Source organism: Onychostruthus taczanowskii, unplaced genomic scaffold (assembly GCF_017590055.1).
Source record: "Onychostruthus taczanowskii isolate IOZ18803 unplaced genomic scaffold, ASM1759005v1 scaffold13, whole genome shotgun sequence".
In the NCBI taxonomy this organism is placed as follows: domain Eukaryota; kingdom Metazoa; phylum Chordata; class Aves; order Passeriformes; family Passeridae; genus Onychostruthus; species Onychostruthus taczanowskii.
In genome coordinates, this window is record NW_024498462.1 from 15,129,858 (window position 1) to 15,145,717 (window position 15,860).

Below are 15,860 nucleotides of genomic sequence, written 5' to 3' on the forward strand. Positions count from 1 at the left end.
TTGCAGTCAGCATGAGTCTGACACTAAATTTATCCTAATCCTGGATAGAAGACTGGACACATGGACATCAGTCAAAACGACTCTCCAAAAAATAGCAGTAAGTCCTCTTTAATGCTGATTGCTTCCAGTGCACCAAGTCACCCTGCCTTTGTGTGTCTCCTTCAGAAAGCACTGGGGACCAGAGCAATGATGCTCCTGCTGCCTCTCTAGGCAGCAGTTTGCTTTATGGCCCTGTAATTAATTTGACTGCTAAATGAGCTGTTTGTGTGTTAATTTGCTTGCTTGATCCATTTCCTGGGTTTTATACTCTTTTGCACTGGTTCAAATGTGTTTTGTGCCATGTTCTATGCTTTTGATGGGTGGAAAATTTTGCTCCATATATGTTCTTTCTTGACACTGGTTATTAATTTATTTTACCTAATTGTTGGTGACTGAAAGTTCTAGGTTCTTTAAACAGGCTTCACAAGGATTTGTGTGCGGGCATGGATGGAAAAATCCATTTCAAAGTGTATGGATGCATTAATGTGCTTTAAATGATCTGGTGCACACATGCATGACAGCACTGCTCTGAACTCTGCTCACAGGGGTTGTGCAATTCTACTTTCAGTGGGAACCAGGGCCTGGGTTCTCAGCAGAGCATGCAGCTGAAGAAAAGTCACATTTTTGGGTGCAGGGGGAGGTAGGAGCTCCCAGAGAAATCCTTTCTTGGCACACCGGGCCATGGGGTAGGTCAGTGGAAGTACTCTGGGTGGATTACTGTGCTTGTTTCTGCTCAGTCATGGAGTGGTTAAAGACATCAGTCCCTCTGAGGAAGGGTGAAGTGGAGGATTTGTACTGAGACAGAAAATTCCCACCTGGTTCTGATAAAGTCAGATTTACAGTGTTTTAAATGGTTAATGCTGCTGCAGCTGAACTTGGTGTTAAAAATACCTGGCAGTTTGCTGGTCAGCATCCCTTGGGAGGCACAGAGGGTTCCCTTCTTGCAGGGTGAACGAGATCCCACCAAGAGTATTTTTGGTTCTGATTTTTCTGAATGTTAGAAACTGAACTTGCAGGTGTGGTTACCATACCACTAGAGAAGAAGCAGCATTTAGAAAGTGGTTCTTTAAAGTGATCATCAAGATTCAGTTCTGCTGCCAGCGTTTGAACAGGTGCTAATACCAAGAGCATCCTTTAAGGATGATGCACTTGCTTTGCATAGTCTGGAAGTGTCAAACGGGAAAAAATCCTGTCCTAATTTGTAGCTTCTACAAAAGTGGCATTCATTTTGTGTTTAATAAGAAAGTTTAATTATTTGAGCATACACCCTGTTAGTGCTGTGTGTCCACGTGGAGAGGTGACTTTGCCTGCAGTATCAGGGCTGTCCATGCAAAGAATGGGAGGTGCTCTGTGCAAGGGGGGATGCAGGAAACTGTGTCCACTGAGGCTTAAGACTTGGGAATACTGTCTTAAAAACAGTCAGGTCCTAAATGGCTGTCTCTGTGTCCAGAAGGTGTAAGGACAAAAATTTAGATCTTGATTTTTTTTTCCCAGTCACGCATCATAAACCCTGGTGCAATTAAAAAAAAAAAAAATCTTTTTCTGATCTTTGTGCAATTTTGGAGTAAAGGAGTGCCATGAAGCTGAATTTAAAACACAGACTGTGTCCTATTTTTTCCAGCATATGTATATGCAATTGCAGCTCTGCGGTTGTGCATCTGATCTTGAAAATTTTTCTATCACACTGTACAGATTTTTGTTTTAACTCTTTATGTATGCCTCTAATTGCCTGGGCAAGCCAGGCTGGCAGTGCTGTGGGAAGTGATGCCGGGGCAAGCCTCGGGTTTTGGCCGCAGCATCTTTGCTTGGTTCCCCCCCAGAACCCCGAAGAGCCTGCAAAGGCACCTTGGAGATCCCGGCGGGGGGAAAGGGAAGGGCGAGAGCTCCGAGCCGGGAGCCCCATCCTCGCAGGAAAGAGCGTCTGCAGGATGATTTTGGGCATTCCACCTTAAAAGCAAAGCCGGCGCTGGGAGGAGAGCGGGGCTGCCAGCCGGGAGCCGGGAGCCGGCAGGGCTGCTGCCTGCCCGAACCGAACCGAAGCGAAGAGCTGCGTGCCGGCCCCGGGCAGCGGGGAGAGCCGGGCAGCGCGCTCCGCAGCATCCCCGCAGCATCCCCGCATCCCTGCATCCCTGCATCCCCGCGGCATCCCTGCATCCCCGCAGCATCCCCGCAGCCCCGGGCCATGGCGGAGGCGGGCCCGCGGCGGGGCGGGCGGCCCGCCCGGGATGCGGTAAGGCTCCGGGCCCGCCGTGCTGCGGAAACCGGGACGGGCCCGGGGGAGGCGGCGGCGGCGGCAGCGCGGCCCGCAGCGCTCGGGTCCGGCGGCGCGGGGGGATTCAGGGCATCCTCCGTGCGGGAGCGGCCGGGCGCTGGTACCGCTGGGCACCGCTGGTACTGCTGGGTATCGCCGGGTGCCGCTGGTACCGCCGGGTACCGCTGGTACTGCTGGGTACCGCCGGGTATCGCTGGTACCGCCGGGTGCCGCTGGTACCGCTGGGTATCGCCGGTACTGTTGGGTGCCGCTGGCTGTTGCTGGGTGTCACTGGGAATCACTGGGTGTTGGTGGTACTGCTGGGTATCGCCGGGTATCAGTGGGTATCACCGGGTGCCACTGGGTACCCCAGGTATCACTGGGTGTTGATGGTACTGGTGGGTGTCACCTGGTATCACCGGGTGTCAGTGGGTATCAGCAGGTACCCCGGTACTGCTGGGTATCACTGGGTACCCTGGGTATCACTGGGTACCCCCGGTATCACTGGGTACCCCCGGTATCACTGGGTGCCCCGGTATCACTGGGTGCCCCGGGTATCACTGGGTACCCCGGTATCACTGGTATCACTGGTACCCCGGGTATCACTGGGTACCCCGGGTATCACTGGGTACCCCGGTATCACTGGTGCCCCGGGTATCACTGGTACCCCCTGTATCACTGGGTACCCCGGTATCAGCGGGTACCCTGGTATCACTGGGTCCCCCGGTATCACTGGGTACCCCGGTATCAGCGGGTACCCCGGTATCACTGGTGCCCCCTGTATCACTGGGTGCCCTGGGTATCACTGGGTACCCCCGGTATCACTGGGTACCCCCGGTATCACTGGTGCCCCGGGTATCACTGGTACCCCCTGTATCACTGGGTACCCCGGTATCAGCGGGTACCCTGGTATCACTGGTGCCCCGGGTATCACTGGGTACCCCCTGTATCACTGGGTACCCTGGGTATCAGCGGGTACCCCGGTATCACTGGTACCCCGGTACCACTGGTGCCCCGGTGCCCCCGCGCTGCCCGCCGTGCCGCTCCCGTGCCCACAGCAGCGGCTGTGCCATCGCTCCCGCGGGAAGGAAAGCCGCGGCACGGAGGGGGCCCTGCACCGACCCGACCCCGCCATGCTGACAGCGTCTTTGGTTAATTGTGGTTAATTAGGTTGATTATGCAGCCGGCCGAAGTAAAGGTAGCAGAGCACTGGGGAGTTTGGTTCTGGCTCCGGGGGAAGTTCAAGGCTCAGATTTTGTGCATGGTTTCCCTTTAAGGGGCAGCAGAAAGTCATTCAGTTCAGCACCTGTGTAAGGACTCCTGGCCTCAGTCTGCAGTGCTCAGAAAGAAACTTACTGGCAGATATACTTTGTTTTACAATTTATTTGATTTTTTAATTTTTTGATTTCCAACCTCATGGATGCCCCGGTGAACTGCAGGGAAGAATAGTGTCTGAAAACAGAGTTCCTAAAATTGGTGGAAATGTTAAAGTCACACTAACTGTGTCAGAATGAGATACTCAGTAATGAGGCAGTAACCGGGGTGCTTTCAGTGCATGTCCTTTCTTGTGCTTTGTTAGCCCAGTTCGTCTGTATTGATTAAGTCAGGGCTCTGTGTGTGGTCATAGTTAAATGTGCATTTCAAAAGCTGCTGACCTGGCCTTGAGGTGCCGTGTGTGTCCTGGGAAGGGGAGGGTGTTGAGCAGGGCTGTGGTCAGTGGGACAGTGAGCAGCAGTGGCTGAGGTGTTGCCAGCTGCCTGATTTATGGAACTGTGCTGGGAGTTTTCTGCCTTTCCTGGTGTCCTGCAGAGGGCAGAGGCTTTAGAGGGCTCTTTAGGTGTTTTGTTACATAACCCCAAGGTTTATCAAGTGCACAGGATTCTTTTCAGTCTTACAAATGGTGAGATAAAGCACAAGGCAAGATTAAGGATCCTTTTGTCTGTGCTTTCTGTAATATGTTGTGGGAAATGGTTTTTTGCAGCAGTGCCTTCAGTATCATTAGAGTTCAGTTTTCAGGAAACTTATCTACACTTCAGCCCTGAGAAAAACTGAAATTGTTACAATAATTAAAAAATATATAATCCCTACAGGAATGTTATGTTGAGGAATTACTGGTCTATGTAAGTTTTTTTTAACATTTCATCCTTTCCCTTAAGTGTCTAAGAGGGCACAGGACATGGCTTGTTGGTGTCTGTCTTTCTACAAGCTTATTTCTTGTCTTGCTCATTTTTTCCCATGCTTGGAATACATTAGGTGTCATTTGCAAAGCTGTGTTTCCTGCTTTGTAGCTACTTGTAAGTGCTGACCTCGATCCTGTATGTGTAAGATCAGCTAAAAAATCCCCAGATGCTTTCTAAACTGAGTGGAAATCCAATCATCTGCCCTGGAAACTCAGCTCTTTTGAGGTGAAATACCAAGGAGCAGGAGGGGTACAGTGGTGTGTGTATGGCTGTGCCTGGGGTGCAGGAGGCAGTGCTGTGCTCCCCTGGTGTGTGTGGTGTGGATCATGTTGGCATCCCTGCCTGTTGTATTTGTGGGGTTCCCAGATGAAGGAAGGGATGATGAATCTGACTCCATGTTTTCAGAAGGCTAATTTATTATTTTATGACTTATATTATATTAAAGAATATAATGAAGAATACAAAAAATATATTTTTAAAATGAAAAACTCGTGACTCTCTTCAGAGCCTCGACACAGCTTGACCTTGATTGGCTATTAAGTCAAAATAATTCACATGAAACCAATGAAACAATCACCTGTTGGATAAACAATCTCCAAACACATTCCAAAGCAGCAAAACACAGGAGAAGCAAATGAGATAATATTGTTTTCTTTTTTCTCTGAGGCTTCTCAGCTTCCCAGGAGAAGAATCCTGGGCAAAGGGATTTTTCCAAAAAATGTGACTGTGGTACCTGCCCTCAGCCAGGCAGCTCCCAGTGGTCCCTGGCAGCTGGGCTTGTCTCCTGCCTGCTGCTGCCCCTTCCTGCAGCTTTCCTCCCCTGCCCAGGGGCTCCTAGGGGCTGGCATTCAAAGCCTGCAGGTTTTCCCCTGGGGAATTGGGTTTGGACACCCAGGCTCTTCCCCCAGGGAGGTGCCTGTTAAAAAGGGCCTGAAGGACAAAGGCCAAAGCTCCAAGTGCCAGCAGGGCTGGAGGGGACAGGGGATGAAGGGGAGTAATGATGTCAGGCCAAGGAGGATGAACTTCTGGCTGGTTGTTCTCAGAGACATTCCTGCTGCATTTTTCAGGAGAGGGTCAAGGCAGGAGCCTAGAGTTCCCAGAGGAACTCTCATTATGTGCTGGCCACTGCTGGAGCACAGCACCCAGGGCCTGCAGCCAGCACCAATGGCTCTGTTATTCAATGGTTTGCTGTTGTTTCCAGTGCCAAGTCCTTGTCCCTGGCACCACTCTTGTTGACTTCCAAAGGGTATGAGTTTGTCATTTCATTCACAATCCTTTTTTTTTTTTTTCCTGCTTGTACTTAAAATAACAGCAGATCAATATATTGGATTTATGTGGCTTGTATGATCCTAAAAGTCACTGTCCATTTCTAAGGGAAGCTGTGGGCAGTGGAAGCCACAACCTGCCCCCCTTCCTACCCAAGAAAACAGAGCAAATGAGTGGCAGTGCAGCTCAGGGATGGCAGACTTCAGGTGTGAATCAGCCTGTTGAAAGAGCACCAGTGCACGTTTGTGGGGGTGATTTTGTTTGGAAGGCACAGTGAAGTGCCCTGCAGGGCAAAGTACCCAAACGTGTTCATTATTCTCACCCTTGGTACAGAGGTTACTATCGTGTTTCATGGAGGAGGATGATATAAGGAGGAGAGAAATGTGACCTGGCCTGGCAGGATCTCAGAGCAAATCATGTCTTAATTAACTCAAGTCTTTGCATCATGCGCTTATCCATAATTTAATGAAGCAACTTCTACTTTCTTAAAAATTCTTTTTCATTCTCAAGAACCCTTTTCACAGATCTATTTAAAAATGCACCTGCCACCCATATGCTTGAAAAAAGGCTCCAGCAGTGTAGACAGGAAATTCCAAATTCTTGCCACAAATTAAATGTTGCCTGGTAATTACCAAGGACAAGACGAGTGTGCTTCATGCAGTTATGGGATGATTAGCAAGTTTGGCAATAAATTTTGCTTCCTCAATCTGTCATTCCTCTCAATGTTCCAGCCCTCTGTTCCCTGCTAAGTTATAATCTCACTCCCCAAGTTGTAGTGATGAACAGTATCTGTATTATTAAAGTTTATAACAAGTGTGCCTCCGAGGAGCACGGCTGCAGTCACATCCCACACCTCTGCACCACTCCCAGCATCTCCCTCCTGCTCTGAAAATAAGAAAAACCCCCAAAAGCAGAATGATTCCCCCTGTTTTCAGTGCACTGGAAGCGGCCAGGTGAATGCTGTCTGTGTTTCCTTGCAGGCCTCCTTCCCAGGGAACCTGCACCTGGTGATGGTTCTGCGGCCCACGGGGTTTTTCCAGCGCACCTTCACCGACATCGGCTTTCGCTTCAGCCAGGAGGATTTCCTGCTCAAGTTACCGGTACAGAGCTGCCTGTGCACTGCTGTGTGTGCTCAGAGCTGGGACAGAGCTGTGTGTGCTCAGAGCTGGGACAGAGCTGGCACTGCTGTGTGTGCTCAGAGCCTGCTGGGCACAGCAGGACAGGGGACACTGCCCCACTCTGCTGGTGTCACATGCATCCTCTGCAGCACCTCCAGAGGAGGCTGGGGGAGCTCAGCCCCTCTGGAGCCAGGCTGGCAGAGCTGGGGGTGCTCACGTGGAGCGGAGAAGCTCCAGGGAGAGCTCAGAGCCCTGCCAGGGCCTGAAGGGGCTCCAGGAGAGCTGCACAGGGACTGGGGACAAGGCATGGAGGGACAGGACACAGGGAATGGCTCCCACTGGAAAGGGTAGATACAGATTAGATATTAGGAAAAAATTCCACCCTGTGAGGGTGGGCAGGCCCTGGCACAGGGTGCCCAGAGCAGCTGGGGCTGCCCCATCCCTGGAGTTGCCAAGGCCAGGTTGGGGTAGATATTAGGAATAAATTCTTCCCTGTGAGGGTGGGCAGGCCCTGGCACAGGGTGCCCAGAGCAGCTGGGGCTGCCCCATCCCTGGAGTTGCCAAGGCCAGGTTGGGCAGGGCTTGGAGCAGCCTGGGACAGTGGAAGTGTCCCTGCCCATGGGAGTGGGGCTGGAAACTTCATGATCCTTCCAACCCAAAGCATTCTATGTGAAGAGTGGCCAGGAATTTGTTTCATGTCTGAAAAGTCATAAGACATGTCTAGTGGAGCTTTTGCTGTGGATTTTCCCATATTCATCTAAGTGTAGACTCCATACCAGCATCCTGCTGGTGGTTGTTCCTAAAATAGCAACTGAAATGAGTTTACATTCTCAACTCTGGATTTCCAGACTTGTAAACCACCTTGATTATAGGACATAATGAGAATAATTAAGAGAAGAAAAGTACATTTCTAGAATCTAAGGCTGATGCTGTTACAAACACAGAGAACAAATTAATGCTTTCCTTTAGGAAATAGCATGATTTTCACAGACTTTACGTTTTTCACTCTAAAATGGCTGTTCTTTGCACAATTTTGAACATTCCTCACATATCCCACACACAAAAAATAAATCATGAGTACACATTTATGTGAAATTGGTAAGTTATAATTCATAACTTATTAAAATGTATGTGTTCTTTCCAGTTTACTGCTCGTGCCTTGCTTAAACCTGCATCACTTTGCATTCAGCCCTGTTCTGCAGCATCTCCCTGTGCCTTGCATTTCGGAAAGAAAGCACCTGGAGATGAGGGCTGGCTCACCGTGGTCAGAAACCCAGATAAAAGCTGTTCTAAGCCATAAGTGCAAGAAGGAAGCCATGCTCCAGGACAGGCTGGGAGCACACTGGGGTTTGGGGTGCATCAGTGGGCTGGGGGTGCTCCCAGCTGACACGGGCTGTGTGTGTGTGTGTGTGTGCAGGTGGTGATGCTGAGCTCGGTCAGTGACCTGCTGACGTACATCGAGGAGCAGCAGCTGACCCCCGAGCTGGGGGGCACGCTGGAGTACTGCCACAGCGAGTGGGTCATCTTCAGGACGGTGAGTGGGGCTGCCACGGCCAGCTGGGGCTCCCTGGGGAAGGTTGGCACTCAGGCACCGAGCCCTGGGGGCTGGAAGGAGCCCCCGGAGCCACTGCACCTCCCAGATCACGCCTGCAAAGGAGACAAGGGGTGCTGGGCTTTGGTGGCTTTGCAGGATGATTGGCTCCCTCAGGCTCCTATTGGAACTGCTCCCAAAAGATCTGTCTTTTTAAATCTTTATTAGAATTCCCTTAATGGGAGATACCAAATAGGCTTTTTTGTTAATAATGGTTGCTTAATATGATTAATATCAGAACTGTGCTTGGGAAGCGTGGTAGTGAGACTGCCTACTGCACACTGACCAAATGCAGAGAATTCAGAAAATTTCCAGTCAGGTTTGTCTCTTCCCCTTTGCAAGCACTTTCATCCTGCCAGGAGTCAGGAGCTGTGCCTTGCTGAACGCTCAGTTTTCCCGGGGATGTTGGTCCCAGGTGAATGGCAGGTTGGATTCCCGGTGGGATGTTCTGCCTGGACATCCCACCCAGCTCTCTCAGAGCTGTCGGGCTCCCCTGGCACAGCCCAGCCCTCGAGGAGCTGCGGGCCGACGCAGTCCCCGTGTCCCTGCAGGCCATCGAGAGCTTTGCCCTGACCGTGAAGGAGATTGCCCAGATGCTGCAGTGCTTCGGCACGGAGCTGGCGGAGGCCGAGCTGCCCGAGGACATGCGCTCCATCGAGCGCCTGCTGGCCCTGCGCACCGAGAGGTACTGCCAGCTCAAGGTACGGCCAGCAGGGCGCTGTGCCACGGCCCTGCGCTGCTGGGCGCCGCTGCCCCTGTGGGGTGGTGTCCCCTGTGTGGTGGTGTCCCCTGTGGGGTGGTGTCCCCTGTGGGGTGGTGTCCCCTGTGGGGTGGTGTCCCCTGTGTGGTGGTGGTGTCCCCTGTGGGGTGGTGCCCCTGTGGGGTGGTGTCCCCTGTGGGGTGGTGTCCCCTGTGTGGTGGTGGTGTCCCCTGTGGGGTGGTGTCCCCTGTGGGGTGGTGCCCCTGTGGGGTGGTGTCCACTCTTTGGTTGGTGTCCACTCTTTGGGTGGTGTCCTCTGTGTGGTTGGTGTCCACTCTTTGGGTGGTGTCCTCTGTGTGGTGGGGTCCACTCTTTGGTTGCTGTCCACTCTTTGGGTGGTGTCCCTCTGTGTGGGTGGTGTCCCTTGTGTGGGTGGTGTCCCCTGTGTGGTTGGTGTCCACTCTTTGTGTGGTGTCCACCGTGTGGTTGGTGCCCCCTGTTTGGTCGGTGTCCCTTGTTTGGTTGGTGCCCACTCTTTAGTTGGTGTCCCCTGTGTGGTTGGTGTCCACTCTTTGTGTGGTGTCCACCGTGTGGTTGGTGCCCCCTGTTTGGTCGGTGTCCCTTGTTTGCTTGGTGCCCACTCTTTAGTTGGTGTCCACTCTTTGGGTGGTGTCCCTGTGTGGTTGGTGCCCCTGTTTGGGTGGAGTCCCTGTTTGATTAGTGTCTCCTGTTTGGTTCGTGCTCACTTTTTGGTTGATGCCCCTGTGTGGGTGGTGTCCCCTGTGTGGTTGGTGTCCCCTGTTTGGTCAGTGTCCCCTGTTTGGTCAGTGTCCCCTGTTTGGTCGGTGTCCCTTGTTTGGTTGGTGCCCACTCTTTGGGTGGTGTCCCTGTGTGGTTGGTGTTCCTGTGTGGGTGGTGTTCCCTTTTTGGTTGGTGTCCCATGTTTGGTTGGTGCCCACTCTTTGGTGGGTGCTCCTGTTTGGTTGGTGTTGTGTTTGGTGTCTTATGTGTGGAGATGCGAATCTCAACTTTATGTTTTAGAAGGCTGGTTTATTATATTATGATATATATTATATTAAAATACCATATTAAAACTATACTTAAAGAATAGAGAGAAAAGATTCATCAGAAGGTTAGAAAGAACAAGAAAAGAATGAATAACAAAGACTTGTGACTCTCAGAGTCCGATGCAGCTGCATCTGTGATTGGCTATTAATTAGAAACAACCAACATGCACCAATCACAGATGTACCTGTTGCATTCCACAGCAGCAGATAGTTATGGTTTACATTTCTCTCTTAAAACTCCTCAACTTCCCAAAAAGGAAAAATCCTAACAAAGGATTTTTCATAAAATATCATCATAACAGGTTGGTGTCCCCTGTTTGGTTGGTGTCCCCTGTTTGGTTGGTGTCCCCTGTTTGGTTGGTGCCCCTGTTTGGTTGGTGCCCACTCTTTGGTTGGTGTCCCGTGTGGTTGGTTCCCCTCTTTGCTTGGTGCCCACTCTTTGCTTGGTGTTCCCTGTTTGGTTGGTGCCCCCTGCATGCTCCCTCCCTCCCGTGTGTGTGCTGTCAGATGAGGCAGAGCACAGCCTGGCTGTTCTGTGTCCTCACCTGTGCCATGCAGTGAGCAGGTCACCCTGCCTGCACCCAGCAGCTCTGAGCTGCCAGGTCACCCTGCCAGCACCCAGCAGTCCTGAGCTGCCTGCACCCTGCAGCTCTGAGCTGCCTCCTCCCGTGGGATGGCACCTCTGGCTGCCAGCAGGCTGTGCCAGCAGCTCTGTCACCTGCCTGTTCCTGTCCCCAGCTGGGAGCCCCTCTGCCTCACCCCCTCGGCTGCAGAAAGCTGCAGGCAGAGGTCATCAGCAGGTCTGGAGGGGTGGTTTGTCCCCGGGTCCCTCTGCCTGGTGGATCTTCCCTGGGGGCACTTAGGGGAGCTGTGCTGGAGAGCATCCAAGGTGAAGATTCCTGTGTGAGCACAGGGTGCAGAGCATCCACCATGTGATCCCTGGCTTCATGGCAGCCTTCAGGTTTTGTCTTAAGCAACGTTTGTTTCTTGAATATTTAAATTTATTTTTTCAACTCTGTGATTGTGATTAATATTATCATAGCAGCCAGTGGAAGGTTCAGTGCAGCCAGCTGCTGCTTCATCAGCCTGTTGTCTTCGGTGCTCCTGCACCTTCCAGGAGCAGCACAGGCCCCAAACCCTCCCTTCAGAAGCAATCACTGTGTTCATAGTTGTTCTGTGGGGCTGAAGAATGAGCTCCTCTGCTTTGTGACAGGTTTTATTTACCTAAGTCAAAGAATTGTATCTATTTTAATTGATAATCATTTGTCATTCGTGTGTCAGCGAGTTCCCAGAAAGCTGCCTCTAAGAAATACTGAAAATGTCATCCAAGTTGTGCTGTGTGTAGGCATAAATACATGTGTGCATGTTTAGAAAGAATCACTGTAGATACTGTCAATGGGCCTCCATCTCTTTGAAAATGAAGAGAGTAATATGAAATAGCAGCTCCATCTCTTGCACCGTGGCTCAGTGAGTTCAGCTTTGTGCTCAGGATGTGGCCCCAGTGCAGGGGCAATACCAGCCCACAGTGTGGGTCAGCAGTGTCTAAACCAGTCAGCAGTGCCCACTTGTCTCTGTGCAGAAAGGAAACTCATCAGTGTTTTCCTTTGCGTGGAAAGCACAGCAGCACTCAGTACAAGCCATCTGTTGCTTTTAATTCCTCATCTATTAATTTCAGATATCAAAACCACTCGTTGGCTTTTGTCTGAAGTGAGGTCTGTTGGCTTTTTTCTCTTGTTCCTTCTAAGACCATGAAACACAAAAGCAGATGAGAAGCTGTGCACAGATTGTGGTGACAGCAAGACATGGGGGTCCTTGTCTCTCTCATGACAACCCCAGGCTGGTGCAGCTGATTCTTGAATTCAGATATTGAGTAAATCACAATAATTTAGGTAGCTGTGATGCTGAGCAGAAACTGGCATCAAGCAATATGAAAAAATGACAGAAATTAATTAAACAGAGTAGCTTAACCCCGTTGATATACTGAACAGAAAAAGTCAAGTTGCCACCTGTCTGACAGCCAGGCCACTTTGCTTTATGGACAATGGATGGCTTTGAATCACAGGAGGAACGTGGGTCTCTGGCCTTCCAGCCGTGAAAATCTTGCTTGAAGACATGAACCTGTGGGCAGATGTCCCACACCAGGGGCAGTGCTGGCTCCTGAACCATTCTGTGGCCTGGTGCACTCATGTGTGGCAGTTTCCACCCAGCCTGGTGCCCCGTCCATGGCTCAGCCTCGTGCAGCCCCAGGGGTTAATTCCATGTCAAGGACTGAAACATCTGCTGGGAGTCCTTTGGTCTGTTGGGTGCTGCTGCTTCTTTTCACACAGGGAAACTGAGGCAGGAGAAACACAAAATGCCTCATCCTTCCCTCACAATAAGTAACCTGAATGAGAAATGTTTTGTGTCATACAGGAAGATATCACAGCAGTCACAAAAGAGGGAAACTTGCTTTTGAGCAGTTTTGAAGAGCCAGAGCCAGGGGAATGCAGCCAGGAGCAGCAGCCAGAGAGGCCTGGGGACTGGGAGACGGTGAATCGGTGAGTGCCCAGTGTCCCTGAATTCCCTGGCTTTTCAGTGGAAACACCCAAATTATTTGGGTGTGGATGTGTTGTTTAGGTCACCTGTCAAAGACAAAGATCCCAGAATTTTGCTCCAGTCCTTCAGATTGCTGGGTGACTTCTCTCATGATTCTGGCTTGCTCTGCTCTTTATCCCCCTGTTCTGATGGGGCTGTGGCTCATGCAGGGCCATTGTTTCTCCTGCAGTAGAGACCTGGCAGGGCTGTCCCGTGCCAGGCTCCCAGGTTTTACCCAGATAAATGGAGATAGCAGCACCTGCTTCTCACAGATGCAGTGCTGATTTCATTAAATCTCTCTCTGGGATCGTCTCAAGCCACATGTACATGTCTGTTGGCTTCTTCTGAGACCTTGTGTCCAGAAGACCTGTGTAAGTGATCTCCAGGTCTTGTCCATCTCTGCTTGTCCCGTTTGCAAATTGTTCCAGCCTTGTCCTTTTTCTGTGCCCAAGGTTGCTGGGTCAGCTGCGAGAGATGGAGACTGCTTTTGATGGCTTCTGGGAAAAGCACCAGTTAAAAATGGAGCAATATTTGCAGCTCTGGAAGTTTGAGCAAAGTTTTCAAGAGGTAGGATTGCATGTGCTTCCACTGGCAGAAGGGAGAGCTGGAGATCTGTTGGAGAGAAGTTGTTATGCTTTTTATTTTGAGAGTGTTTAATTTATGCTGCTGTTCCTTGGCTGTGGCAGGGCTGGCTAGCCTGGGGAGACGGCTGTGCTTCCTCCCTGAGAGCTAATTTAGGTATCACTGCCCTGCAGTCGCCTGGATTTTGCTGATGGAAGCATCTTTGAATTTAGAAATTAGTTCTTGGAACACTAGCTGTATTATTGGATATAGCAATCTTAGCTCAAGTGTGATTAATTTTGGGCTCAGACTGCTTTCCTGCCTGTGCTTTGTATCCTTTTGCAGCAGTCTTCTTCTTTGTGTCCAGGTCAAGAATGCCATTGAATTTTTAATGGGTCAGCAGGCAGAGCTGCCTGATACTGGGGACAGCATCCCCCAGGTGAAACAGAGGCTCAAGGACTTGGAGCACTTCGATGGCATGGCTCAGGTGAGATAACCTTGCACAGGAGCAGCACTTGTGAAACAAGAGCCACATTCTGTGTTGGTGGTGGGAGGTGTTTGCTGAAATCACCTGGTTCTGTAATTTGTTGGTAAGTGCTGCACAAGAGGATTGATTTCATGTCTCTGCTCTGAGCAGCAAGGCTGTGATCACTCTGAAAGCCAGAAACAGGGTATTTAATTATCAGAGTTAAAATGAATTGCTGAGCCACCGTGAAAATACGGAACAGATAAATGTCTGAACGTGGGGGAGGCGTGGGATTTAACGAGCTGGAAGAAGAATTATTTATATTTTAAGTGCTTTAACTATGCTAATAGGCAGAAACTTGTTACCAGGCACATGGAGTTGCAAAAAAAGTTGTATGCTGACATGTCTGTGACTTGAACATAACATGTGGGTGAAGAGTAAGAGATGCAGGGGAAAGAAGAGTGAAATGGTTCACAGAGCCCAGCTAAGGATGTGACCTTTGCAAAGGAGTGTGCTGGGCACCTGGGCCAGGGTCAGCAGAGAAATCCTGAGGGCTCTGGGCACGGAAGAGAAGAGTTCTAGAGAAAGGTCTGAGGCTTGCTGCCATTTGGAAAAAATGTTTGTGGAGAGAGGGAAGAGGATCAAAAAGGCAGGCAGGGTGCAGCAGGAAAGCCATCCCGGTGGAATGCCATCCCAGTTCCTCCCAGCCCTGGAGAAACCAGAACCATTACACTACCGAGGTGTGCAGAAAAGATCCTGTGTGCTTGGCATCAAGATAAACCTCAAGGACTCCAGTTGCCTTTGGTGCCTGGGGGCCTGCTGGGGCTGAGCTGGCCTCAGCTGCAGTTTGGTCAGGGTGTGGCTCCTGGAAGGGCAGTGATGCACTGCCAGCAGGCACTCACAGCCTTGCTGCTGTGGTGAAATGCTGTTTTCTTCTTCATCCCCTGCCTGGATAGAAAGGTTTATCTCCCCAGGTGGTGGGGGTACCGTTTTATGCTGTGTAAGCCCCCCGTGCTGGCTGCTCCTGCTGGCAGCCATCTCCACGAGCGCCCGAGCTCTGCCGAGGTGGGAGGGCACCGTGCTGCGTGGGGGCACGTTGGCACCATTCCTGTGCGTGTGCAGCTCTCCCTCTGCCTGCAGGAGCTGATGGGCAAGGCTCAGGTGGTGATCCTGCACGGGCACCAGCTGGCAGCCAACCACCACTACGCCCTGAACCTGATCTGCCAGCAGTGCAACGAGCTGCGGCACCACTGCGACCTGCTGGCTGAGCACGGCAAGAGGAAGCAGGTGCGCCTGCAGAAGACCTTGGAGCTCCACAGCCGCCTTCAGCAGGTAGAGCTCGGGGACACAGGGCTCTGAGGAGATGGCTGGTTAGCTTCTCCATGGGCCGAGCCTCTCTGCTTCGCTGGAAGCACCTGAAGTTTGCAGCTTTTCTTCAGGGTTAATGGCGGGGAGGTGTTCCTGGAGGAGTGGCACACCTCCCTTGGCTGGGAAGTCAGCACACAGGTGTCTGCTGGTGCTGTGAGGGCAGCAGAAAGAGGTGGGCATCTCCACACAACACCAAGCTCAGCTGCTGCTCTTGGTGGTGCTTTCATGCTACGTCCGTGTATTAATTGACTTGGGAGGTTTTCCTGCCCAGTGTGCCAGAGGTGATGCTCCCACATAAACTCCAGCCCTTTTTTCTGAGTGATTGATTAAGAATGAACATAGCTGAGTGTGAAATAAGGTGACAGATTGGTAGGTAGGCACAGCTGCTGTGTGCTAGCATGGAAGTGGAGTCATGTGGCTCCAACGCTCTTTGATATCTTAATCAGCATCAAATATTCATTTAGGGAAATTCACGCTAATTAGGCCAGAAGGCACACGGCTGTAATGTGCTTGAGGCCAATTAAGAGAAACAGTGAATTTTGACCTGTTCCATTTCCCTGTTTTGGGGAACTGGGGAGTTCCTTTTTGCTCTCTGTGTGCGCCACTTCAGCCTTGTGCTGATCTGTGGGACACAGTCCTTGGCAGCCTGTCCTGCAGGACAGGGGCCTCTCCTGGGCTC

At 51.2% G+C, this 15,860-nt stretch overlaps 1 protein-coding gene across 4 annotated transcripts in view; it reads left to right on the plus strand.

The window, feature by feature from the left end:
- Positions 1–15,860, plus strand: part of MCF2 (MCF.2 cell line derived transforming sequence) — a 54,552-nt gene that overhangs the window by 15,524 nt on the left and 23,168 nt on the right. For all 4 annotated transcript variants that reach the window (XM_041396589.1, XM_041396590.1, XM_041396587.1 and 1 more), the window contains exons 4-11: positions 7–97; positions 6,717–6,836; positions 8,272–8,388; positions 8,997–9,146; positions 12,625–12,749; positions 13,239–13,353; positions 13,715–13,834; positions 14,954–15,145. In XM_041396589.1, coding sequence (XP_041252523.1) covers positions 7–97; positions 6,717–6,836; positions 8,272–8,388; positions 8,997–9,146; positions 12,625–12,749; positions 13,239–13,353; positions 13,715–13,834; positions 14,954–15,145 — 1,030 coding nt within the window. The remainder of the gene's footprint in view (positions 1–6; positions 98–6,716; positions 6,837–8,271; positions 8,389–8,996; positions 9,147–12,624; positions 12,750–13,238; positions 13,354–13,714; positions 13,835–14,953; positions 15,146–15,860) is intronic.